At 42.5% G+C, this 25,717-nt stretch overlaps 2 protein-coding genes across 2 annotated transcripts in view; both read right to left on the bottom strand.

The window, feature by feature from the left end:
• The window catches only part of grin2da (glutamate receptor, ionotropic, N-methyl D-aspartate 2D, a), a gene marked incomplete at its 3' end in the record, with an annotated part of 92,264 nt that extends 73,203 nt beyond the window's left edge, over positions 1-19,061 (bottom strand). The window contains exons 1-2 of the mRNA XM_079829722.1: positions 18,810-19,061; positions 7-273 (exon numbers count right to left, since the gene is read on the bottom strand). Coding sequence (XP_079685848.1) covers positions 7-273; positions 18,810-19,055 — 513 coding nt within the window. The 5' untranslated portion in view covers positions 19,056-19,061. The remainder of the gene's footprint in view (positions 1-6; positions 274-18,809) is intronic.
• The window catches only part of LOC307133598 (craniofacial development protein 2-like), a 1,416,430-nt gene that overhangs the window by 710,961 nt on the left and 679,752 nt on the right, over positions 1-25,717 (bottom strand). The window lies entirely within an intron of this gene.

The following is a 25,717-nucleotide window of genomic DNA, read 5'->3' as shown; positions in this document are numbered from 1 at the left end:
CCTGACCTGTGCTTCATTCTCCTTCAGTAGCCTGCGGGCGCGAGCCCCTCCCGGGTCATCGGTCAGGTTGAGCATCACCACACTCTTTCTCTCCCAACCGATGAAGGAGCCATCTATCATGCCTTCCACCATGGCCAGGAAATCCTCATAGCCGTGGTGGCGTGTGGTAACAACAGAGAACGCCGTCCAATCAAACTCCTCCAGGACTTCAAAAATAACCTCCAGCTGCAGGCCAGTGGGGCACAAGAACTGCAAGTAGACGGAGCCACTCTCCTGAAAGAATAAAAAAAATTGGGACATAGTAAAACATATATTATATTTTGGGGGCACTTCGGAAAGGTCTAGGGCATCATAGCCGGATTCCATTTCCCTTCAAAGCCTACATTTCTGCTGTTAGTTTTAGATCAGTCACCTACTACCACATTGTTTCAGCATTCAGTTTCTTACTCATTCAGATCAATACAGTTATTCTTAATACCCACACAGCATGACGTAAAGGATTCATTGCTATTCATAAGCCTGTGTTTCAGGTGACATTAGTGTCCTTGGCTGCTTTAGGATTCGAAACAGTCCATATGGCTTCGCTTCAGCTCACCTCACTGTCTTTTTTTCTATACCCCGGAAGGTGACCATTCCACTGTACTATCGAGGAGATTTATGACTTTGACATAAAGCCATATTTCTGATAGTGAAAAATAGCAACGCTTAGTCTGACACTTGCTAATGCATCATAATCATGGTCAAATATATTATGAATGTGGCATGACACCTGTTTTGTGCACACTGGCCATAAATGAGAAGTGTGCTGCCTCGAGGCAAGCTAAGCATCACCTCTGTAGATCTTTGGAGAATTATTTGTGGGCATATGTTCTGTGTATCCTGCAGATGCTAAAACAACACATTAGAGACAATATTGTAATTGCACCGATGCAAATTACATAGATGCAAAACATTCCTTTCTATGTCAGACTATTTACACATGCATGTAAACAGCATGATCTGGGGGAGGGAAAAAGCGTATAGCTTGTTGAAAACATTTCAAGTGCATTTATGCTTTTAGAGAATTGTACATACAGAAAGTGTGAAGTGCTCGGTGAGAACGGGGGATGTGGGGGGGTGGGGGGTGTTGTGTCTATACACTCTAAAAGCTGCCGGGTTAAAATGCCTGCTTTATCTGCACCAAAATATAACTATACGTCTCAGAATGTACCTATATGTTCTATGGTTGCTAGGTTTGCACAAACATAAACATCCACTGTGTCAGAGCGAGTAAAGGGATATGACCATACAAGATGGCTCCCATTATAATCAACAAACCTGTCACTGCACACCTGTAGAGTGTAGACAGCTCTGTCTGTTGATCATAATGGAGGTGATCTCAAATGTCTGACAGAGGAGATTACACAAGGTAAAGCTGTGCTATTTCTTTTTTCCATTGGCATCCCTTTGTGAATGTGAATATTACAGTAGATTAGGATTTCACACATTGAATTGGATTTAATCACATCTTTGCAGGTCTATAATACATTGAGTCCATGGTTGTCTGATGTACTGGCTTAGCTCCTTAAAGGGGCCATCGGATGCCCCTTTTACAAGATGTAAAATAAGTCTCTGATTTCCCCAGAGTGTGTATGTGAAGTTTTAGCTCAAAATTCCCCACAGATAATTTTTTTTTAGTATGTTAAAATTGCAATTTTTGTGTGCGTCCCTTTAAATGCAAATGGGGTGGTGCTTCCGGCACAGAGGGAGGAGCTACAAGAGTTCATGCTCAAAGCTACTGCAATCTCTGTCAGGCAACAAAACAGAACAATCTCACGCTTTAAAAATGTCAGAAACTGTCAGTAGCAGAATATATGCTGCATGGAGATAGAAGCGGAATAGTTTAATTTAATTACAGTTATAAATGATGTTGTCATCTTGCTTTTATCCACTTTTAGTACAATTAGCAGTAAGATGGCCAAAACTTTACTGATGAGTTTTATGAAGTTTTTTGCACATCACACAAAAGATGAAGTCCGTTTTCAATCCAGAAAATCACTGTAAGAGCTGAATAAAACATTCCGTATTCAACTTACGAAGAAAGTGTAATGCCTCTCACAGTTCAAAACACTTATGCTACATCAGACGTCTTCGTCGCACCAGTTAGCTTTTTCCGTATGTTGAATATGGAAGGCGGTCTGCCAGAAGCTAGATATTTTACTTTATAACGTGTTAAATATGGATAATTTTCTCTTAAGTTTTCTTCAAAAAGCCATCGATTCGCTTCAGAAGGCCTTTATTAACCCCCTGGAGCAGTATGGATTACTGGTATAATGGATGGAAGCACTTTTTTGGGATTCAAATTTTGGGCTGCATGCCATTCACTGCCATTATAATGCTTGGATTAACCATGACATTTGTTAATATAACTCTTGATTGTATTCGTCTGAAAGAAGAATGTCATATACACCTAGGATGGCTTGAGGGTGACTAAAGAATGGGCTAATTTTCATTTTTGGGTGAACTATCCCTTTAAGGGGGTGTAACGTCTTGGTTACGGATGTAACCCTCGTTCCCTGAGGAGGGAACGGAGACGTAACGTTAGTGACTAACGAATGGGGGTTTCGCCTAGAAGCCAATAATCTTCGAGATCTTAGAAAACGCCCAATGGCAGTGCCAATGCCATGGGCATGCGGAATTTGCATACGTAACTCCGCCCCACCGTGTGGGTATATAAGGAAGTACGTGGGCAATATCACATTATGTTACCTGCTGAGGAGCCAAGACTGAACTCCCGGCCGTACCAGCAGCACAGCGGATGTGGCAAAGGGACGTTACGTCTCCGTTCCCTCCTCAGGGAACGAGGGTTACATCCGTAACCGAGACGTTCCCTTTCGTTCAGTCACTACGACGTAACGTTAGTGACTAACGAATGGGGGTCCCAATATAATCACGCCACTCAGCTGTCTTCCAGTGCCCTGCGTAAGTGCAAGTGCCCTGTCGTAAGACTAGTACGGACGAAGGACTCCCACTTATCGCAGGAATACCAAGGTACACTGGGATGCATATTCCAGTGAGGAAATGCAGAGATGCCTACCCGTAGGGAGGACTTAGAGAGTACACATATGACCCGCTAAGGGCTGCATATGGGAAAACTCTGGGGTACCAGGTGGATTTTTAACCCCAGGGGTGGCAGGGACTTGCCAAGGGAAAGACACCTGCTCAGTGCCGTGCGCTAGAGCACAAGAGGAGGCCACACTCCGAGTGGAGTGGGCCCTAACCCCAAGGGGACATGGTCGACCTTGCTGCTGGTAAGCCAAAACAATGGTGTCCACTATCCAGTGAGACAGCCTTTGCTTTGAGAGAGCACTTCCCTTCCGCTCTCCACCATAACAGACAAAGAGCTGGTCTGAGGTCCTGAAACACTGCGTCCTGTCTACGTAAGCGCGGAGAGCGTGTACTGGACAGAGCAGTGCCAAGGCTGGGTCTGCCTCCTCCAAAGGCAGCGCTTGCAGGTTCACCACCTGGTCTCTGAACGGAGTGGTGGGAACCTTGGGCACATATCCAAGCCAGGGTCTCAGGATCACGTGAGAGTTACCCGGCCCGAATTCCAGGCACGCTTCGTCAACTGAAAATGCTTGCAGGTCCCCTACCCTCTTGATGGAGGCCAATGCGGTCAGTAGCGCTGTCTTCATAGACAAGAACTTAATATCGACCGACCGCAAAGGCTCAAAGGGGGACCTCTGCAGAGCATCTAAGACTACTGAGAGGTCCCAAGAGGGTACGAGGGGAGAACGAGGCGGATTTAGTCTCCTCGCTCCCCTCAGAAACTGAATGAAAAGGTCGTGCTGACTTACCTTTTTGTCCCCCAAGAGATTGTGGTGGGCAGATATTGCGGCCACGTAAACTTTAAGAGTGGAGGGAGACAGCCTTCGCTCCAACCCTTCTTGGAGGAACAAGAGCACGGACCCGATCGGGCATTTCCAGGGGTCTTCTTGGCGGGAAGAACACCAGGTGATGAAGAGGTTCCACTTCAACGCATAGGCATGCCGAGTGGACTCTGCCCTAGCGGAAGTGATGGTAGCCACCACCGTAGGTGGTGGGGTACTCAAAACTGCTGCGTCCCGTCCAGGAGCCACACGTGGAGGTTCCAAAGGTCGGGACGCGGGTGCCAAAGAGTGCCCCGTCTCTGAGTAAGGAGGTCGCGTCTCAGAGGAATAGGCCAGGGAGGGGCTGTCGCAAGGAGTAAGAGTTTGGGGACCCAGGTCCGGCCGTGCCAGTACGGGGCGACCAGAAGGACCTGCTCCTTGTCCTCCCTGATCTTGCACAAGAGCTGTGCGAGAAGGCTCACTGGGGGGAACGCATATTGCGTGGACCGTCTGGGAATGGAGTCTCCATTCTCCAGAAAGTGGCTGAAGCCATGAGAGCTCATCGGCTGCACGGTTCAGGACTCCCGGAATATGGACAGCACAAAGGGACTTCAGGCGCTTCTGACTCCATAGAACGAGGTGGCGGGCGAGTTGAGACATACGGCGGGAGCGTAGACCGCCCTGGTGGTTGATGTACGCTACAACGGCCGTGTTGTCTGTCCGTCGATACGACAATATGCCTGGAAACTCGCTCTAAGGGCACACCGGCCTGTAGAAGTTGAGGTTCCGCCACGGGGAGAGGGTCTGCAGGCAGGCCAAAGTCACTGGGACCCGGAGCGTGCCCGGATGCCATGCCAATCTCGGGACTCGATCACAAAGCCAAAGCTGAAGCGGTCTCATATGAAGCAATCCGAACGGCGTTACCGTGGCTGCAGATGCCATATGCCCCAGGAGCCTCTGAAAAAACTTCAGTGGGACCGCACTCTTGCTCTCGAATTAACGAAGGCAGCAGTGACTGCGCGTGCTCGCTGGTAAGCAGCACGCACAAGGCGACCGAGTCGGAAACCATACTGAGAAAAGTAATCCTCTGCACGGGGCAGAGTCACTCTTCTCCCAGTTGACCCGAAGGCCCAGACGGGCTAAGTGCCGGAGCACTTGGACTCTGTGTTCGCAAACCTGCTCTCAAGAGTGACCCAGTATGAGCCAGTCGTCGAGGTAGTTCAGGATGCGAACCCCGTGCTGCCTGAGTGGCGCAAGGGCTGCCTCAATCGACTACGTGGAGTCACAAGGGGACAGAACTGGCCCGAATGGGAGGACTGCGTACTGAATGTCCGCCCCTCGAAGCAAACCGTAGGAACGGTCCACGTCGAGGAAGGAGACATGGAAGTAAGCAGCCTTCAGGTCGATCGCTGCAACCAATCTACCGGACGAAAGCGTCCGAGGAGGCGTTCGCTACCAACATCCTGAACGGAAGCCTGTGAAGGGATCGGTTCAGGGCTGGCAAGTCCAGGATTGGCCGTAACCCACCGGTTTCCTAGGGTACAATGAAGTAAGGGCTGAGGAAGCCGGACTTCATTCCGGCTGGAGGCACAGGCTCGATCGCACCCTTCGCCAGTAGGGTGGCAACCTCTGCACGCACGACTGGGGCCTTTTATTGGCCCCCATCATGGAGCGCAGACTCCCTGGAAGCGGGGAGGAGCCTGTGCGAACCGAATCGCGTAGCCGAGCCTGATGGTCTTCGCGACCCAGTAGACAGTCCCTGAAGCTGTAGCCAGGCTCCCAGGAACTGACCAGCTGGGGTCACTCGAACCACAGACGTACCCCGGGTGGGGCAGCGAGGCAGCGTGACTGGCCCGGACATGGGAGGCGTAGCGTCCCGGTGTGGGGGCACAGTCAGCAGCTGCGTCCTGACAGAGGAGACCAGGGAAGGACGCACGTTCCACTGGGGTCTGCTCTGAGAGGAGGCTGGCGACAGAGAGGGACGAGAGTGGCGCGGCCCGAGGGGCGGCACACACTGCCATCACCGGTCTCTGGGACCTCAGAGATGGGGAAACCAGTTCTTTCCAAGTGCCGCCAGCCCGGGGGCCAGCAGCAGAAGGATTTTCCCCCGGGACAGAGAGGCCCTGCTACCATCCCCTGGAAAGAACTGGGACCCATCTCTGAGTTGTCCACCTCCAGCCTGGCGTTTAACCAGGCGGCGAGCGGACTGGGCGACTGAGCCAGCGGCTGGGTGCAGCAGCTAGCCGCCGGGGCAGTACGTGTTACAGCCTCAGTCTGCTCTTGGGCGGCCGAGAACCGTTGGGCGCAGTTCTCAGCCGCGCCGCCTAAGTGGCCAGCCTGAGATTTGGGCGAGTTGAGGAGGCGGGCTCGCTCAACCTTCACCACATGACCAGGTAAGGCCAGGTGTTTCTCCCGGACCACAGCTGTGGACATCGCCCGAACGGAGGGCGGGATCAGTGGCTGCACGCAGCTCATTGAAGAGCCCTGGGTCGGCTCCACCCTTGTGCATGTGCAAGGGGGCAGTGGCCTGCCCCGTAGCTCTGCAGGACCACGCCACCGAAGTAGACGAGCCCACAGGCTTTGGGAGGGTGCTTAGGATAGCCACGCCACGTCAAAACCCTCTGTGGACACCGTAGTGCACAACAGAGAGTTCAACAGTGGGGGGGGGGGGGGCCCAGTGTACCCTTAGGCCGCGGCCCCATCAAGGGTAGAGAAGGCGGAGGAGGCCACCAAACGGTCGCGGGAAGCATGGGGACTTCCGGGACCGCGTGATCTCCTCATGCATCTCGGGAGCCAAAGGCATTGGGGACAGGGCCCAACAGCTGTCAGGTGCCGCCCCCAAAAACCAATCGCGCAACCACGAGCACTCAGCGATCTCATATTACACAAAAACAAATTACACAAAAACACTCGTTACAACTAATAGTAAACAAATATATACAGACCGTATGCCTTTTCGGGGGTGTTTAACAAACTAGTAAACTTTATATCTGTAAAACAACTCCGATAAACTGTAATAACGTGCATGTTCTCCTTTTCATTACTGCCATGACCAGTATCACTCGGGAGACTATAAACTGGATCACTAAATAAGACATTTTATAGGCCTATTATATTGCTAGTACTCCTACTTTTAAAAAAGTTTATTTTATCATTTTACTAATTTCTTATCTTTTGTTGTTATTTTATTAGTTTGTCTAGCACAATAATAGGTTATTAGTCGCTTAATGCCATTGTTTTGATATAGTATTTATATACAACTTTGCATATAAAATAAGTAAAAGCAATAACCTTTATTTGCATTTGTTTGGTTAGAAATCCTTATTAGGTGTGTGGCACCAGATGTGAGCCTCCATGCCCATATCTTATAGACCTATCCTATTTGATATGAGTGGAGGGTGTTGGGGGCCCACATCAATGTTTATTTTTCAGGGGGCCCAGAATTCCCTAGCTACGGCCCTGCATGGGGGTACTTTCCCTTCAAAAATAAAACTAATCCACTGCGTCTTCAGTGGCTCTGATATCGGGAGTACATGAAGACTGTTATGTTCATTCTTACATCCAACAACAAAACTTGCTTACGAGACATTCTTGTCTCTACTCGCTACAGCTGCTCCGGACTGGAGAAAATGGTGGACAGTGTACAACTGGCTCAGGGCGGGGTCTATGCTAATATGGCAAAGTCTGTCAGCAGTGATGGGTGGTCTTATTCAAATAACTAGCTATCTATGTAAACTGGCTGCAAATTGAAACGGTTTCAGACTCAGACAGCCCATAACAAACTGGCTGCATGTTTTCTTTTCAGCTTTTCTGAGCTGGCAGACAAGCCATAAATTAACTAAATACAAAAAAGCTTTAAAATTAAAAGTTACAATTTCACCCGATGTCCCCATTTAAAGCCCTACATTTAAAAAGATATTATCATTATTTATGGATTTTAATAAATAGCAAGTTGCCAATTTTCTCTAAATTGTATGCATCATCTATATATGTGACCCATGCTGGCAAAAGGAGTCGGGATGCGCACAGGATAATTTCGAGCTACAGGCAAAACAAGTGAAAAATATGATACATTTTCAAAAAAATCAGTTCATTAAGCCCTCGTCTAGTGATCCCAATGCTCCAAATAGCAATTAAACATCTAAAAGTATCTTTATTTGTATGTTTTCTGAGAGGAGTACATTTCCTTTGTCCATGAAAATGATCTGACTGACAAATCCAAAGTATGCGCACAAAGACGCCTCAGACAGCGCACAATCCCGACACGTATACACAGAATGATAGTATTTCAAAATATCTGTCTATTCACACAAACATCTGTTATGCCTATGTGAATGTTTGGTTAACTGTTGAGAAAAAACATCTGATGTGTTACATTAATGATGTTTCATTAATGTTAATCAAACAATTGTGGTATCATGAAGAAAAAAAGTTGAATATATATTTTCCTTATAGATATTTGCTTTTGACTTGGTGTGTGTCAAATTTGGTGTTATTACCTGAGATTTTAAGGTATGGTTGTTACTAGGTGATTTTGTTTTGGAACCTTCAGAAAACCTTTAACTCAGTTTCCTCAAAATTTACTTTTCTGACTCAATCGATTTCAAACAGGTGTGGCTCATACATCATTTTGAAGGGTTTTTTAATAGAGAATGTCAAATAATAACTAATTTTGGAAAATTTGCCCATTGCGACTCATTTGGCTGGCACGGGTCACATATGATTCCTTAATTTTGTGTTAGCCAAAATGGCCTATTCAAGTTAACTGTTAACCATTTCTTTATAGATTTAAATAAATATTAAAATAACCATTTTATGAAGTAAAAATCAACCCAAAATTCTAGTCAAAATGAGCTACCATCTGTGTTAAATGTGTAATGTGTGCTGGGTTAAATGAGCACCCCAACTTGTCGAATAAGAATAACACAGCATGTCTTCTGAATATTATATACCAACAGTGTGTTTAAAGACTACTAAATTTGACTTTTTTAACCCAACATTTTTATATAGATCGCTGAAATAATGATTACAACAAACTGGTGTAAAGTTTGTCTTCACCTAGAACAGCTTTTCCATGTTACAAACACTTCTTATGCAAATAAAATCTCAATTAACTCCACAGTACTTTTCCCGTATGAATAATTCCCCCTAGGCGTTACCTTGGCAATCTGTCAGACTTTCTTTTTTTTCTTCATAATTACACTTTGACTGTTAGTATAGTCATGATGCATACCTGTAAAATGTAAGCAGAGGCATTTTTAACATCTCTGTCAACATTGAAGGCAATCAGCATGTATTCCAGCATGCTCATTACAATCCAACCACCTCAAACATGCAAAACAAGTGTTCATACTGTGTGACCAAAGGATAAAGCCAGGCTATTACACTGAGTCTTTCAAATAATAACCAGACTGGGAAGCCGCAAACCTGATGAGCACAAAAATGTCACGACTGCAGAGTAGCATTAACCAAGCATAAAGGCTCACCTCCACTCTAAATTTAAATGAAGACCAGCTTGTAAAAGCTGAAAGAGCATACAGTAGAACTGTAACTTGCAGCAGTAAAGCACTTAAATGGGTCAGGTTACATTTTCCACAGGACTACATTTCCTTCAACTCCGTATTGGAATCAAATACCTTGATAAATTTGATGCACTAAAATTGGAGAAGGTGTATATATCTTTCTATTTTACTGAGAGCAAAATGGAGGGAGAGGCATGCATATGAAAAAATTAAACGGTAATTATACATTATGGTGATTTTATAGGTTTTATTATTTTTTATTATTTATAAGAATATGTGATAATAATGACCATACTTGATAAATACTATCCTGACCAATAACATTGCCATAAATACAGTAATACATATTTATTATAAGTAGTAGCAGTAGTTGCTTTCCTCCTTTTCAACTTAAATGCATTTGCTTAAAACTGAAGAAATATGCAATTCCGTATTTCTTTTTCAGTCTTTTATGCAAGGAGAAAAAGTGCCCAAGGTGTCTGTGTTTTCAAAAGAATCCCAGTGCTAACACTGTCTTCAGTTTCTTCTGATGCTGCAGCTTTGATTCGGCTAAAATCAATCTACATTGAACACTTGAAACTAGATTTGCTGCATACATCAAATGCATTGCAGATGGGAAGATTTAGATTAAATTGCAAAAAAAATATACAGTATATTAAAAACGACTAAATCAATTTCAGGACTAAATGACCTCGATGTAAATCTGTATGTGCTAATGAAGTACCTTCTGTTAACGATTACATTCTGTCCATAGAGAAATGGAACAGCCTGCTCTGCATCCACATTTTTGGAAACATATAGATCAAGTCTATACTGGTAAGAATATCAAAATCAATTTTTCCCCATCAAAAATGACCTATTTAAAAGAGACAGGACATTTTTTTTATTTTTAACTATTGTTTTAGAAGTAAAAGTTTAGACGCAAGTGTCCCAATTTCTCACACATCACATATAGATAATTGAAGAGTCCAGCAATCTAAATGGCCTGCCTTCCTTGAGAAACACTTCAACAGCTATTAATATAATCTTTTTAACATTTGCCAACTTATAATCAGAGGTCACAGCCTTTGAAATTACTGGAATCCACAATGACACATTTAGTGCTGTTGCTAGGGAGATTTGAAAGACTTCAGGATGTATTGAAGTGTTGCATGAATGCCATACATTTTATAGCGTTGCATAGCTCTGCTTCATAATTGCGTAGCGTCCAAATCCTTCTGGTTTCATATGTGCCGCACTAGAGTTGAACCAGAAGTTGTGCATGTGCTAGCTCGTGCCCCTGAGATGGCAATAATCATCTGTATTGCATTATGTGCCATATTGAGGTCCAGATGGACTAAGTGGTGCATTTTATTTGTATTTTATTCAAAAGCTTTCAGAGAATAAAATGGACCCTGAAAGGCTATGTTTACCAAAATCTGCTTGAAAGTAACGAAATATTAAATTCCACATATCTTTTTCATTGTTTTAGGGGGAGAGAGTGCCTGAGGTGTTTGCGTTTTCAAAAGAATTCCAGTATTAACAGACTTCAGTCTCTTTTGATTCTGCAGCTTTGATTCGACTGAAATCAATCTATATTGAACACTTAGAAATGGATTTCAGCATCAGATTTCGAAGCTCATGCAGAGGGTGCAAAGTGGCAAAATAGTGTCTGAAACATCTACTTTCTTCTCACACCAAAATATTTAACCATATGATGTACTGTACTGTTCCGAATATGGACCGCAGTGGCCCTGAATATAAGATGACACCCTTTTTTAATTAGACTAGGTCTGGCTAGCCAGTTAGTACCTGCTAGTAGACACAAAAAGCAATCTTGTACGAAAAGTATCTTTCTGCATTCATGACAATTTAATAGTATCCAAGGGAATACATTTAATAGTATCCAAGGGAATACATTTAATAGTATCCGAGGGAATACATTTTTCGCAACGAATATATACAGTGCATCCGGAAAGTATTCACAGCGCTTCACTTTTTCCACATTATGTTATGTTGCAGCCTTATTCCAAAATGGATTAAATTCATAATTTTTTTCCTCAATTCTACAAACAGTTCCCCATAATGACAACGTGAAAGAAGTTAGTTTGAAATCTTTACCAATTTATATTAAAAAAAAAAAAAAACGAAATAAAATGACATGTACATAAGTATTCACAGCCTTTGTCATAACATTCAAAATTAAGCTCAGGTGCATCCTGTTTCTACTGATCATCCTTGAGATGTTTCTACAACTTGATTGGAGCTGACCTGTGGTAAATTCAGTTGATTGGACATGATTTGGAAAGGCACACACCTGTCTATATAAAGTCCCACAGTTAACAGCGCATGGAGTTTGCCAAAAGGCACCTGAAGGACTATCAGACCACGAGAAACAAAATTCTCTGGTCTGATGAAACAAAGATTAAACTTTTTGGCCTGAATGGCATGCGTCATGTCTGGAGGAAACCAGGCACCACCCATCGCCTGGCCAATACTATCCCTACAGTGAAGCATGGTGGTGGCAGCATCATGCTGTGGGGATGTTTTTCAGCAGCAGGAACTGGGAGACTAGTCAGGATCGAGGGAAAGATGAATGCAGTAATGTACAGCAACATCCTTGATGAAAACCTGCTCCAGAGCACTCTGGACCTCAGACTGGGGCGAAGGTTCATCTTCCAACAGGACAACGACCTTAAGCACACAGCCAAGATAACAAAGAAGTGGCTACGGGACAACTCTGTGAATGTCCTTGAGTGGCCCAGCCAGAGCCCAGACTTGAACCCAATTGAACATCTCTGGAGAGATCTAAAAATGACTGTGCACAGACATTCCCCATCCAACCTGACAGAGCTTGAGAGGTCCTGCAAAGAAGAATGTGAGAAACTGCCCAAAATTAGGTGTGCCAAGCTTGTAGACTTGGCTGTAATTGGTGCCAAAGGTGCTTCAACAAAGTATCGAGCAAAGACTGTGAATACGTATGTACATGTGATTTTTTTCGCGTTTTTTTTATTTTTAATACATTTGCAAAGAATTCAGACAAACTTCTTTCATGTTGTCATTATGGGGTATTGTTTGTAGAATTGATGGAAAAAAATAAGAATTGAATCCATTTCGGAATAAAGCTGTAACATAACAAAATGTGGAAAATGTGAAGCACTTTGAATACTTTCCGGATGCACTGTAAATAAATAAATAAATAAATCACAATCAATATACAGTACAAACAAATAAATCACATTATATTATAGAAATTTTACCCATGACCAGTATGTTTTAAAGGCACAATATGTAAGATTTTTGGATCTTCGCTTATCAATGACATCATACCCGCGTTACCCTCGACACTTTTTAATAACTATTATATGTTTTATTAGACAAGGAAACAACTGTTTGGATACATTTATAGACAAAAAATGTATCATTGTTATATAGTTTTACCATGACTAATATCGATCTAGCTCACTGCAGTGTGAAACAACTGTCTCGTAGCCTCACTGTACTAGTAACATTAGTACAGAATTTCAACCCACTCAAGTGAATCTAATATGATAAAACAGCTCTGCGTTTCCCCACATACGATTGACCGGAAGAAGCGTAAGCGGCGACTGTGGTATAATAAAAGTTCTACTGCTGTCGAGCTGTGTGTCGCGTTTGTCTCTCATTAACAATCGCTCCAGCGGCCACGTTTCGTTCCCACAATACTCGGCCCTGCTCTGCTTCATACTACAGTAACATTAATAATCTCATCCATGAATATGATTTCTGTCCGAGTCCCATCCCAATTCCTTTCCACCAGCTGTGAGGTGAAGACTACATCTCAGACGAATCCGCCCTCAATCTCTGTGTCATCAAGCTACGCCTTTGTTTTAAATAAGCGACCTCTAGCAGCGAAAAACGACACAGTGTGAAAGGGCTCTTCTTAAAATGTTTTATAAAAAAATACTGCAACTTTTATTTTCCATGAGTTTAGAACAGTCGCTAACAAATATCTTGTGACTGTGCACTCGCTTACTGTCATCAGCCAATCAGTTTTGTTATGATGTCATATTTTATGGCAAGGCGAGACCGAGTCAAGACCAAGACCAGACCAGCACTCCTTAAATTCAAAAAGATCCACATTACTGCCTGAGATATACATATTTAGAATAATAAATATACATAATTAGAATAAGACACTATATATAGAGCTGCTATACTAATCAACTGAAATCATTAACAACAAATCTTTGCACTGGTGGTGGTACAGAAAGCTCTCAGATTTCATCAAGAATATCTTAATTTGTGTTCCGAAAATTAAGGTTTACAGGTTTGGAACGACATGAGGGTGAGTAATAGAGTGGTTCAGGTATGACATCACTTTGTAGGCCAAAGCGCGGAAGCAAGTTAGCATTTTAGTAGCCTGGCTCCGCCCTCCTACATACTTCCGCTCAATTTTGATTTTCCTTCAGTACTCCGTCTGGGACTGCGGTATATTCTTAGGTTTTCTCCGAACAAATTTTTACCGGTCCAATCAGCGAACAGATCGAGGGAGTGGCTGAGAACGATGACATTGATGTCGTGCTCTAGTTTGAGATGACATACGTCACGACCAAACGTTAGCGATTGGTTATGGCAGATCCAGAGTGGCTCTGGGCTCTGAAGTTTTAAACTTCAACAGAGTACCCTCCTTCATGGAAGTAACGCTTATCAATGGAGAGTGGCCAGACTCTCTGTACAAATGAAATGTACGAGAGTCTGGTAGGACCAGGCTAGCATTTTAGCACTTCCGGTTCCCTTGTAATGAAGTCGATGTGTTTTTTGAATGGGATTTTGGTTAAATGGCTGAAATAAGATCTGTGGTGAACACAAGCTCAAGACACTTTCACGTTTTATTCTACAACATAAAATGCATCAGTATTACCCCACTCGTGATTTCTTTAAATGTTACATGTCTTGAAAAAGGCGGTTGCTAACAAGTGGCTAAATGGGACTACAAAGGCTGTCGAGGAGATTAAATGTCATCACGCCGAAAAGGTAAGTTCAGTTCGCTTTTACAGCCTCATTATGCTCATAATTGTGCTCTTATAAACTATTCTAACTCAAATGTTCTGGGAAAATGCTTTTAGATAATAACTGAAAGAGTTGTCGGAAGCTTAGTGATGGTGACGTTGAAATTGCGGGACCGTGGTGTAGTCCGTTTATAGCGTACCTTTAGCCTTTTACTTCTGGCAACTGCATTTGGGCTTCAAAATTAATAAAAGTTGTGTTCATCTGTGATAATTATCTTAATGGACAAAATGTGTAAATATCATAAACTTTTGTTGATCACAGAGCTTGTGTTTTGCGACAAACCAAAAGCCTATGGGAAAATCCTATTGGGTTTTTCTCGAGGGAACCAGTGCAATGCTAACTGCCGGTGGTTGGCCTACAAAGTGATGTCATACCTGCACCACTTAATGACAGAATTTTCATTTTTGGGTGAACTAACCATTTAAAGTTTGCACAATAAACTCCCATCAGTTGCTGGTTCACTTGCCCAAACTGCTCTGTTCTGGATGGTTGTTTACAGGGGCGGGTCGCATCAGTCTTGGGGGGCATACTCGTTTTATGTGTATTTGGCACTCCCTATTGTTGCGGGTGCATTATTGACATGTAAAAGTCAAGACCCTGAATATAATAAACTGACCCCATTTTTTGTCTTATATTCAGAACTATACGATAATCAATTACTGTCCTAATTAAACCAGTTAAGTGACTCCACGCCATGCTCTGGTTGGCGGTGTTTGTGAAGAGGTAAAGGAAGTCTACGGAGACATGCTCTGTGAGAGAGAGTTAACTCTGTGACTCCAAACCCACGCTCTCACCAATCCACAACACATGAGCCTTTCCAAATGTAGTTAATTAAAGTCTAAGCCAGCAAATGAAAAAGTAATGTAATATTTTTCCACAGGAGAGAAATACGATGGTGGAGAGGATGTCTCCCGAGTGTGAATAAAACAACACAGGTAGCCTGAAATTTATTTGAGTATAATTGGTCATCTTAATTATGCTGAAATCTTATTAAGTGGTATGACACTGTGAATATTTAGTCCACCGTCACATGCGAGTGGCAGATACTGGTTGCTGCAGAATGAATAATTTAAGTAGGGATTTTTTCCAAACAAGCCTAGACAGTGTTTGTTCAAAGGAAGGAAAAAAATGGCGAAACAGACAGAGATTTTAAATATTGTAAATCCAGGGCATGTGTTGACAGCAAAAGGCTTAAGTGACAAAAGAGACCTTCAAAGGGTCTCTGACTGAGTCATTTCTGAACATAATAGTTGTACCGGATGTGTTTGTGCACGAGTAACACTTGCGCACGGTAATCACAGAGCGGATACAAAACACTACGTACACCATCTTCACATGATTTTCAGTTGCTGATGGCTCTTTACTATAAAAATACAAATGTCATTTTAATACACACTAGTTTACATTTAGATTAAATTTAAGCTGTTTTCTTTGGAAGGCATTGAATTAAATCCTGACAATCACTAAAATGTGTCCTGAAATATCCCACCTGTCGCTGTGACAGCCCTTGGCTCTGTAAACATCTGGGAGTGGCCCACACTTTCTTAGTCAATCAGAAATGCTCTCTTGCATCTGACATTCTGACATGCCTCTGGGGGGGCTGATAGAACTTTGGAGGGCAAAAGATACAATTTTCTCATCAAATGATGGAGCATCACTTTTGCAAACCCTTGCATTTTTCCCTCTATGCCAATATTTACGTACATTCTAGTGTGTATAGGCACCGTGACTCAAAAAGTAATTACCATAACTTTTTACTATTGTACACAGGCCTCTCACACAACATTGTTCTGTTTACTGCCTATTCACTGTTTAAAAAACCCTGTGACCTGTATTGTTGACTAATGCTTAATACTTTGAATAATTACCCACTGTTTGGCTAAAATTAGAAGAGGCAAATCTAGAAGAGAGCTCAGTGCTTTTCCAGGCCACTGAGAGCAGTGTACATAGAGAGGACAACTGAGGTCATGGCTGAAAAATGACCCAATACCATTACATCTCTGAGGGAAAGTATTTTTGGTGCATTCCAGAAAAAAAGAATTAAGTCTAAAGAAAATGATAATGGCGATAATTAGACTAGGTCAGGGTTTGTCTGGCTAGTCTCTATAGGCCAATTTCTCAAGAATCAGAAATTACGTCACTGCTGTGTAAAATTAGTTCCATTACTACTACATTAGTATGCTCTTTTCGTTGCCTGTTTTCCAAGTTGCTGTTATAAAATGTAAAAAAAAAAGTAAATGTACATCTTTGTGAGGACCGTTTTGAGTTTTATACCAGCGGAGTGTAGCCTAGAAATCTAGACGCACCCTAGCGGCAGCAAATGTAATTTGGTCGTCTAGCAAATCTCCGTAGACTTTCGAGCTTGAAAAACCAAACTCTAGTCAGGCCAATCACAGCGTGTATAGAGTCGGTGGGCAGGCTTAACATAATGACGGCAGAGTTGTGACGGTTCCGCGTGAATTCCCTGCTACTTCCCTGCTAACAAAGAACGTTACGGCACTGAAGTCATTCTTAAAAAAGGAAGATGTGTTCTGAGTTTTTCCAACTGGGTGCGGGGAAAGTTTAATATATCAACTAGCTCCGCTGGTGGGAAAACGCATGGGACTCAGCCACGACCCGCTTGTGATTGTTGTCACCGCTGATAGCACTCTGGTTGGTTGTAGCGCTATCCTATTCCATGGAGAGGGAATTTGAAAGACAACCGTTTATCCCGCCTCTCTGATTGAGCCCTGCCAATGGTGTGTTCCCAGACCCAACTTAATGTGGGTCTGGCTTGTCAGGCTAAGCAAAGTGATGACAAAAAGAGTAAATCCATGGATATTTGGGGACATTTTTAGCCTGGCGTGGCCATACTCAATTCTAGTCAGAATTTGAGTCTGGTACCGCTCCATTGAGCTTTGATTATGGGGCGTGTTTCAACCGAGCCAGGAAAGACCTCAATTGGATAGACCCACAACCAATCAGAGCAACGGAGCGACGCGTAACGTTAGTTGTCAAATGTCAACAGAACTCAACTGCACTGTGTTGCCAAGTCCGTGTTTTTCTCCATGTCCGCGGGTTGAAGCGACCCCAATTATGTGATTATATAAACCCAGGAATGCGAATTTTAGCAGGCAACCTTGCCAAAATAACATATTTTGCCAACCAAACGCCATTTTTTTTCCGGAGAACACCCCGGAAAGTTATTGTTTTGGGCTATAGTTTTGAGTAGCAATTGTGCGCGACATTGCAAAAAAACTTGGAAACCCTGTCTGCACGCACGCTGGATTAAGTAACGTTACAAGAAAAAGATGAGTGTAAACGATCTTTGCCAGTAATAAAATAATTTAAGGATACACAGAGTACTTACCAACACGATCATCGTTTCTGAGAGAAATAGTGAAGGTGAATGCATGTACGAACAAGTTCTCCGTTTAGGATAAGAGCAAATTCAACCCAAGAGCCTTCGATGACGTGGATGATTACGTTACTGTTTATCATCTGTCCATCATCGTCTAAAGCCCGCCCTGACAATTTCATTGGTCCGAACAGTTTCTGTTCGGGCATAATTACTCCTCTATGGAGCGAGTCCAGACCGAATTGCCCGAGCAAAAAAAATTGTGGGCGGGGCTAAATTCGGCTGGCATCCAGGCTAGGACATTTTGGCTGGTCCTCACTTTCTGAGAGCCCTTTAAAAGGCCTGATTGAGGCTCAATACTTGGTTTTAGGAATAAGGTTATAAATATGTTAAGGGTAGGTTTAGAGTGAGGGTTAGGGCAGTTAGTTGTGGTGGGTAGGGTTAGGGTAAGGAGCTAGAGATTGCATTGTGTTAATGAATATCCTCACAAAGATAGATGTACAAGAATTTGTGTGAGTGTGTGTGTGCGCCAGCCGATGATTTTCCGAGCACAACATGAAAAACATTGTTTTTACATGATGTGTGATCATGTATAGTTGCACCAATCAGACACGGAGAATGATATAACCAATAAGCGTTGTCATTTCAAATGAATTCTTAAAAGTAATTAAGTATCTTAATTAGAGCTTTGTAGTCTCACCAATAAATCACTAAGAGAGTTAAACATTTTCATGATATTTAATTCATACAAAGACTTTTATTCTCAAACTAGTTCTTATTAGGCTCAGCCATCGCTGTTACTGGAAAAATAAGTGGGCCAATCTGGAAGCTAAAGAACCCGGAAGCGTTAAATTGGCCTATTGTGTATTTTTTCTTTTGCTATTGGTGGAAATGGGAAAACAAAAAATATATTTATTGTAGTTTCGGTTCAACACTAAAAAAGTTTACCTAACTACGACAACTGCTTCTGAGACCCTGGAAATATCAGTTTTATCATAGCCGATTCCATTCTCTCAAATTCATAAAGAAACATTAAATCTAAGAATCTTATGAATAAATCTTAACTCTTACCTGTGGCTCCCTCCCCAGACCAGCCCCTCCTCCCACAGCAATGACAGGCACTCCTGTTTGGGCCGAGACAAATTCCAGCATAGGTGCTAACGGTGCCCGGTTGGGCGGTGGTGGCTTCTCTTCCTCAAACACAAGGCCTTGTAGCGGAGTGGTAGCCAGTAACTCGCATAACTGTAGCAAGAGGCTCCCAGGACTGCTCTCGTTCACGGCCAGCCAGATCACGTTCGCGGGACCCCATGGCGTCATCACACTTTCACCCACCTGTCCTGACCAGGCCCGAGTTAGAAAACCCGTCCCCGAGTTGCTGCTGCTGCTGCTTGGCCCGGCACCGGAGCCGGAGCCCGCTGAAGAGGCGCCGCCCACGCCCCCCACCCCAGCGCTCGTTTCCGGGAGGTGGGAGGAGCCAGAGTGAACCACAGCGATGTTGACTCCGCCCGAAGCCCCTCCTGAGTCCCTCTCTCTCTCCCGGGGGCGGAGCAGCAGTGGGGGGGAAGGCTGGGCCGGCCCAGTGCACGCCAGCACAGCCAATAGAAACGAAAGGGCGGGCCTCGCCGCCATAACACGGGCAGAGAGTCACTTGGGTGGGTGGCACTTTATGCAGGAACGAGACCTTGAGGGAGAAAAGAAAGAAGGACAGAAAGGCAAGCCGTCAGCGTACAGTACATCAACATCAATTAGGACGCCGCCAGACACCAAGATACATTAACCTGGCAGAGGTAGTTAAGTCCTGCATAGAGATTGGAGAAGATAGCCAACACATCTCACCTCCCTGAACCTCACCATTCCCCAGGGAACATGGGAAATCATTACCCCCCCTGTATTGATTCGTGCATTAGATCCAACGCAGGACAGAGTCTCGAATCTCCGCAATAAATCTGCCTGGTTGTAAAGCGTCCATCTCTGCCTGGGTAGATCTAGAGCAGACTGAGTAAATAAAAGTGAAGAACAGAGGGGATGAGGCCGCCCTCTGCGCCTTTTGTTTGTGTTCCTCACACAATGAGCGAAAAAAGCGAGAGTGCACGAGAACGAGAGAGGGAGGGAGAGACGGCGTGCTTCTGCTGATACAAATGGCAGGCCATGTAAGCGCCAGCAACACCATGAATCATTTTCAAGTCACTTTGTACGCCAGCCATCAAAACCTACCCACCCATCCCTCCGCCTTTGCTGCAGACGTGCACATACACACTCTCTTTAATTAACCTCCCACACTAAACACACTTATTTATACACAAACAACGTGTACACGAGTGCACAGACAGGCAATAGTGCGTTATACTGTGTGATATATAGGCACAAATGTACCTATACTCGCACTAACGTGTATATTAAGTAACGCACTGACTCAGGGTCTGGCAGCACATTCACACACCCACATGCACACATAATTGCAAATGAACATCTATCTCTCCGTCATACTGGCTACATTTCAGAACTGGCGCTGCTAATGTCATAGCTTTGAACCAGAAGGCACGCTGACGTCATAATTTCTTCTCTCATTTTCCTCCTTCTCTCTCCCCCATTAATTCTCCTTGCAGTTCTTTTGACACTGGGAAAAAGACACAGAATGGGGGATTAAGACTTGGGAAAGCAAGATCCGTTAGGGAAAGACCAATAGGCGGAGGAAAGGGGGTGAAAAAAAAAAAGAAAGACAAGTGGACGTTTGAATGGAAGCAAAGAGTGGAAGTGGCAAGAAAGAGAGGGGGTGGAAATGATGGGCGCAAAGGAGGTAAAAAGAGAAATATTTAAGAGTGAGATCAATAACATAAAAGGACAGATGCCTATAAGGGAGTTTTGAGTAAAGGCAAAAGGGCCTATCTGAGGATCTGCTGCATAATTCAGGACATCATTACTATGGGCCTATGGGCAAAGACTGCAGTGGCGAGTAGGGGAAAATACTGCAGAGTAAATGGAAGAACACAAACAAAATTTATTTGATTCTGTGTTATTATGTCTAGCGCACAGTACTTCAAGTGGACGGCAGGCTTTTGAAAAAGGCTATACGTTTCAGCTCTCAATTCGTGTGTTGAAATCCAAAGGGATTGAGGACCAGAGAAGGTGACTTCCTTGTGCATCAAGCATAAAAATCCATTAAAATTATAAATCCGCTTCAAAGAAATACAAAGTAACGGATGAAGAGGAAAACAATAACCCGTACCATAGACCGAGTCTAGATAGGAACATCTGTTCTGGATAGTTAAGTGTGATTATAAATGAAGCTGTGGAGGTATAAAGCTCCTTATGTTTGATCCAAATGGGTAATTAGTAAGAGAACGCAAAAAAATAAGTTCTTTAAAACATGGTAGAGTAGGACGTCCAGCACACACCTCAGGCAAAATCATCAGACTAACATCTAAACATGCAGTGAATTGAAAATGAAGAATTGTAAAATCCTCTATGGTTAAAGATGTTAAAGTCTGGTTTGGTAGATTCACTCTCAGAAAAAATTTGCAAAAATGTAACCTTTAGGGGTACAAAAGCTTGTCACGACTTGTACTTAAGGTACTACTATGAACCTTTTAGGTGTAAAAAAAGGGGGTACTGCCCTAGTGACAAGCTGTTGTACCCCTAAAGGTACAATTTTTGAACATCTTTTCTGAAAGTGTTGTTATGAAAGGTGTTTTCTGAATGCAGGTATATAAGGAACTACATGCTTTCTTGTGACAAGAGGTCGAGGGTTCTTGTCACCAAGGCCAGTGGTTGTGCCTCCATGTTTTATTTACAAAAGTCTATTTTTGATTTTGAAATTTACATTCATGCATCTATAAGACTTATGCATAGCCAATACTGTTGCATCAGCACTTTGGGATAAGAATAAGTAACTCAAAAATGGAGGTGATTGATAAAATGGCAAGACATTATTCTGTTTGCCCTTAAAGTCTGTAAGCTTGACTTTTGTGAAGGCGAGCTTAAAGAGTGGGCTGCCTTTGACTCTGGAAAACTGAATTCAGCAATGATATCGACATGAAAACAGACACAGAAGTTCAAGCACTTCTAAACAGAAGGGAGAAGCTTTAAGACTAGGAGTGGGACAAAATATCGAAAGGACAATATATCATTGTCCTACTCTGTGCGATATGAGAATCGATACGCTGGCTCCAAATATCGATATTTTAATTAATAAAATAAGCTGCTTTAAATAGGTCGCTACTTCATGGCTCATCGAGGTGGCACTCAACACATGAAAACATAACTAGCCTAAGAAAAAGAGGTTTTTAACAGGATGGCGGACCACAGTATGTGAAATAATAGATACCCCAGCCAAGTTTAAGTTCAAAGTCTGGAAAACCTGCACTTAACCTTTTTCACAGGCATTTGGTTTTCATAGTTAGACAGATATTGTTATGTATCATTATAGGATTGTCTAGCAATATATATATATATTGATTATTGCTGAATTGCTGTATCATGATATAGAGGGTATGTGTTTGACGTCACCGTCGGCCAGAGTCGCTGCGGTTCCACCCACTGAGTGGCAAAAACTATTGGTTTTTGGAATTGGTTTTCAGCGTGAATGCAGTGAAAAACCCAAAACACAACTCAAATGGGATAGAGCTTTGAGATTGACTGTACAAATAGATTTGACAAGAAATCTGAGGTATATTTTTTCAGACTGCTGAAAGCTACAGAAAAGAGAAGCAAATGGATCGCTGCAATTCACAGAAACTGGACTCCAGGTAGCGAAACGTGGATTTGCAATTATCCTTTTGTGTCAATATTTAGAATTTGGGGGTAAAATTATACCCTACATATTGTATTGTTATATATGGTACTGACAACTCATCAATGAAATACTTACCATCTTATATTCTGCACAATTGGAGGTTTTTAAATAAACACTGACAAAAATCTATAGAATTTTTAGGGCTGCACGATATGACGATGTAACATTGATATAACTGATTACCCGGATTTAGACCTACCTATATTGTATTTGTATAAAGCGTTCAGGCATATTTGCTTTATGAATTTCCCTGGTGTCGAACTAGGCTCATATAAATATCAGGAATTCCTGGCTGCATGTCAATATCCATGGATCACTGGATCTTTGGTAAGTTGTAAGGAACACTATATCGAGTCCAACCTTTAGTTTAAACTGATAATCCTTCGTTTTACTCACATTTTCGCAGTTTCCACAATTAACTCCAGTCATACAGCAGCTCTTTTGCCACTCAGTCTGGCTGAGGGGGCGTGTTCCGGCGGGAAAGTTACATCAATGCATACCCTCTATTATCGTATTGTGAGTCATGTATCGTGTATCGTATCGTGAGGTACCCTGTGATTGCCAGCCTACATTGCTCTACATTGATAAATATATACAGTGTTCCCTATTTGTATGAGCATTTAAAAGCTTGTTGTCACATGTTGATGATAGAATCGGTTCCGCACCACAGAAAAAAGTGTAAAAGCAGACCAGAGGGGAACAACTGAAATTGGGTATGGACTGAAGCAATCGCATAAAGTGTGAAAACACTCTAAGTCAGGCAATTTGGCCATTCATTGCCTCTGTGAGTAGCCGTCTGGTGATTAAGACGGTGCTGATAACATAGACGTCACAAATGTGATCCTACGCAGGGCTGACACATAAACTGGGGAGTTTCTAAGTGAAGCCTAACACAATCAAGTCTTTCATCAAGGCACTTAATACCATGTTGCTCTAGGGAAACAGCTCCTGCCATTTGTGTCCTAGTAGAAAGCGTCTGTTAAACGACAAGTAACCTTCATGAAAGCACACTTGTGAATGAACTTGCCCACAGAAATAAAAACAGCACCAAGCAATAACTTCACAATAATTTGGTAAACATTTTGACGTTTTTTTTCAACCGTACTTCAGAAGCATTTCATTATTACATGCTATATCTTGTGACAAAAGACATAAAATAACTTAATGCTGCTATACAGGCTTTAAATGAGTTATACCCCAGCCTCAGATCTAAAATAAATCAACTACCATGCCACATTTGAACATATCTTATTCAAATTCTGCTATTGTTGATTCGAGAATAAGGTTAATGTTTATATTAGGTATATTTAACTACTATGTACTTACTTCAAAAAATAAGTACAATGTACTTACTATGTATATGTTGTATGCAAAACACTTTTGCTGCTATTGAGATAGAAAGGGTAAGGTTGCGGACAGGATTGGTGGTATGGTAGGTTTAAGGGTAGGTTAAGGTGTAAGGGAAGAATTTAATTATAGATGTAATTACAAAAATTAGTAAATAAAAATATATATAAAGTACAATGTAAAAATGTGTGCACAATAAGTGCATTGTATCAAATGATTAATTTAAATGCTATACATAGTAGTTCAAGACACCCTAATATAAAGTGGGACTGAGAATAAAAAATGGAAGTAGAATTCTAAATGGATAGAAAATGCTAATAAATGCTTCTCCTGTGGGATATTGTGTTGTGTGAGTTCATGTTGTTTCCCCAAGAGCCTGATGGCAATAAATATTTAATTCTCCGTTCAGGGTTGATAAGCAGAATCGACTCACTCTGGGGCGAGTGACCCCATGATGAAATGAGTCAAAGAGAAAATGTCTTGAGATTTCTGTGGTGCACTGTAAAGGCAAAATACTTTTTCTGCTTAGTGACCACATCCAATACTGTAGTTTCTGATGCTCAAGAAGCTGAACCAATAATCTTAAGCAAAATGAGCAAAAAGTGCATTTCAACAAAAAGTAGTTTTATGCATTTTAGTTATATAGACATTTGTGAGAGAAGTAGCAATAGTTCTGGCCATCAATAGAGGTTTGCCAGTTGATTAGATTCTGGTTCACAAGCTCTTGATTTGATTCAGATTCATTTAAGTATATTTCAGTAAATGTCTTTACAAATGGAAAATTATGCAGCCACTGAAAATATTGGGATTATATTGAGATTGTTGAAATAAAGATTGCTTTCAATCAAATGTGACCTGTGCTGGCAAAATGAGTCACAATAAGCAAATTTACATCTTATTAAATTTGTAAATTTACAAATTTACATTATTTTCAATTGTACGATCAATAAAAAAAAAAATTCAAAATGATGTATGATTTGTTGGAATCAGACAAAAAATGACGATATAGCTAGCAAAGTCAATTTTGAGGAAAGATTTAGTAAAACATTTCTGAAGGTTCCAAAACAAAATCACCTAGCAACCATAAAGTGCACTATGTAAAAAATGTTCAGTAAAATATCCAAAAACCATTAGGCCAGTGTTATATATTTTGTTTAGTTGAGTACTTACAATATCCCAAATGTTTCCAACTATTTGTAAATCGTGAGAAAATTGCTATTTTAACCAAGGAACTGGGACGTGTGAGGGAGTCGCCTGTCAATTGCGTCATATCAGCGTTACCCAATTGCGTCAAAAAATGTTTCTGGTTTTATTTAGCAGAAATGCTTTACTCTTACTGCAGTGTGCAACAAGTGTCATAGCAGCCACCGAGCGAATGCACAGAGTAGCGTCATAACATCATTTTCAACACACTCAAATGTATCTAATATGATAAACAGAGCTGCGTTACCTCATACTCATGACCGGAAAAGCGGAAGTGGCGTCGGCGACTGTGGCATAATAAAAGTCCCACTGCTTGCGAGGCGTCTGTTGCGTTCTTCTTATTAACAATCGCTCCAGCAGCCTTGCTTAGCTCCACAACACTCGGTCCTGCTCTGCTTCATACAACAGTAACGTAAATAATCACATCCATGAACATGATTTCTGCCCGAGTCCTATCCCGATTCTTTTCCACCGGCTGTGAGGTGAAGACCACATGTCCCAAGATTCTGCTCTCAAACTTGGCGTCATCAAGCTATGCCTTTGTTTTGAATAGGCGACCTCTAGCGGACGGAAAAGTTACATAGCGCACCTTTAAAATCTCTGCTAATAACACCAAATTTGGCACACACCAAGTCAA

This window comes from Gobio gobio, assembly GCF_949357685.1.
Source record: "Gobio gobio genome assembly, chromosome: 11".
Classification (NCBI taxonomy): domain Eukaryota; kingdom Metazoa; phylum Chordata; class Actinopteri; order Cypriniformes; family Gobionidae; genus Gobio; species Gobio gobio.
The sequence above is the reverse complement of the archived record's forward strand: the minus strand, read 5'-3'. Positions and strand labels throughout refer to the sequence as shown.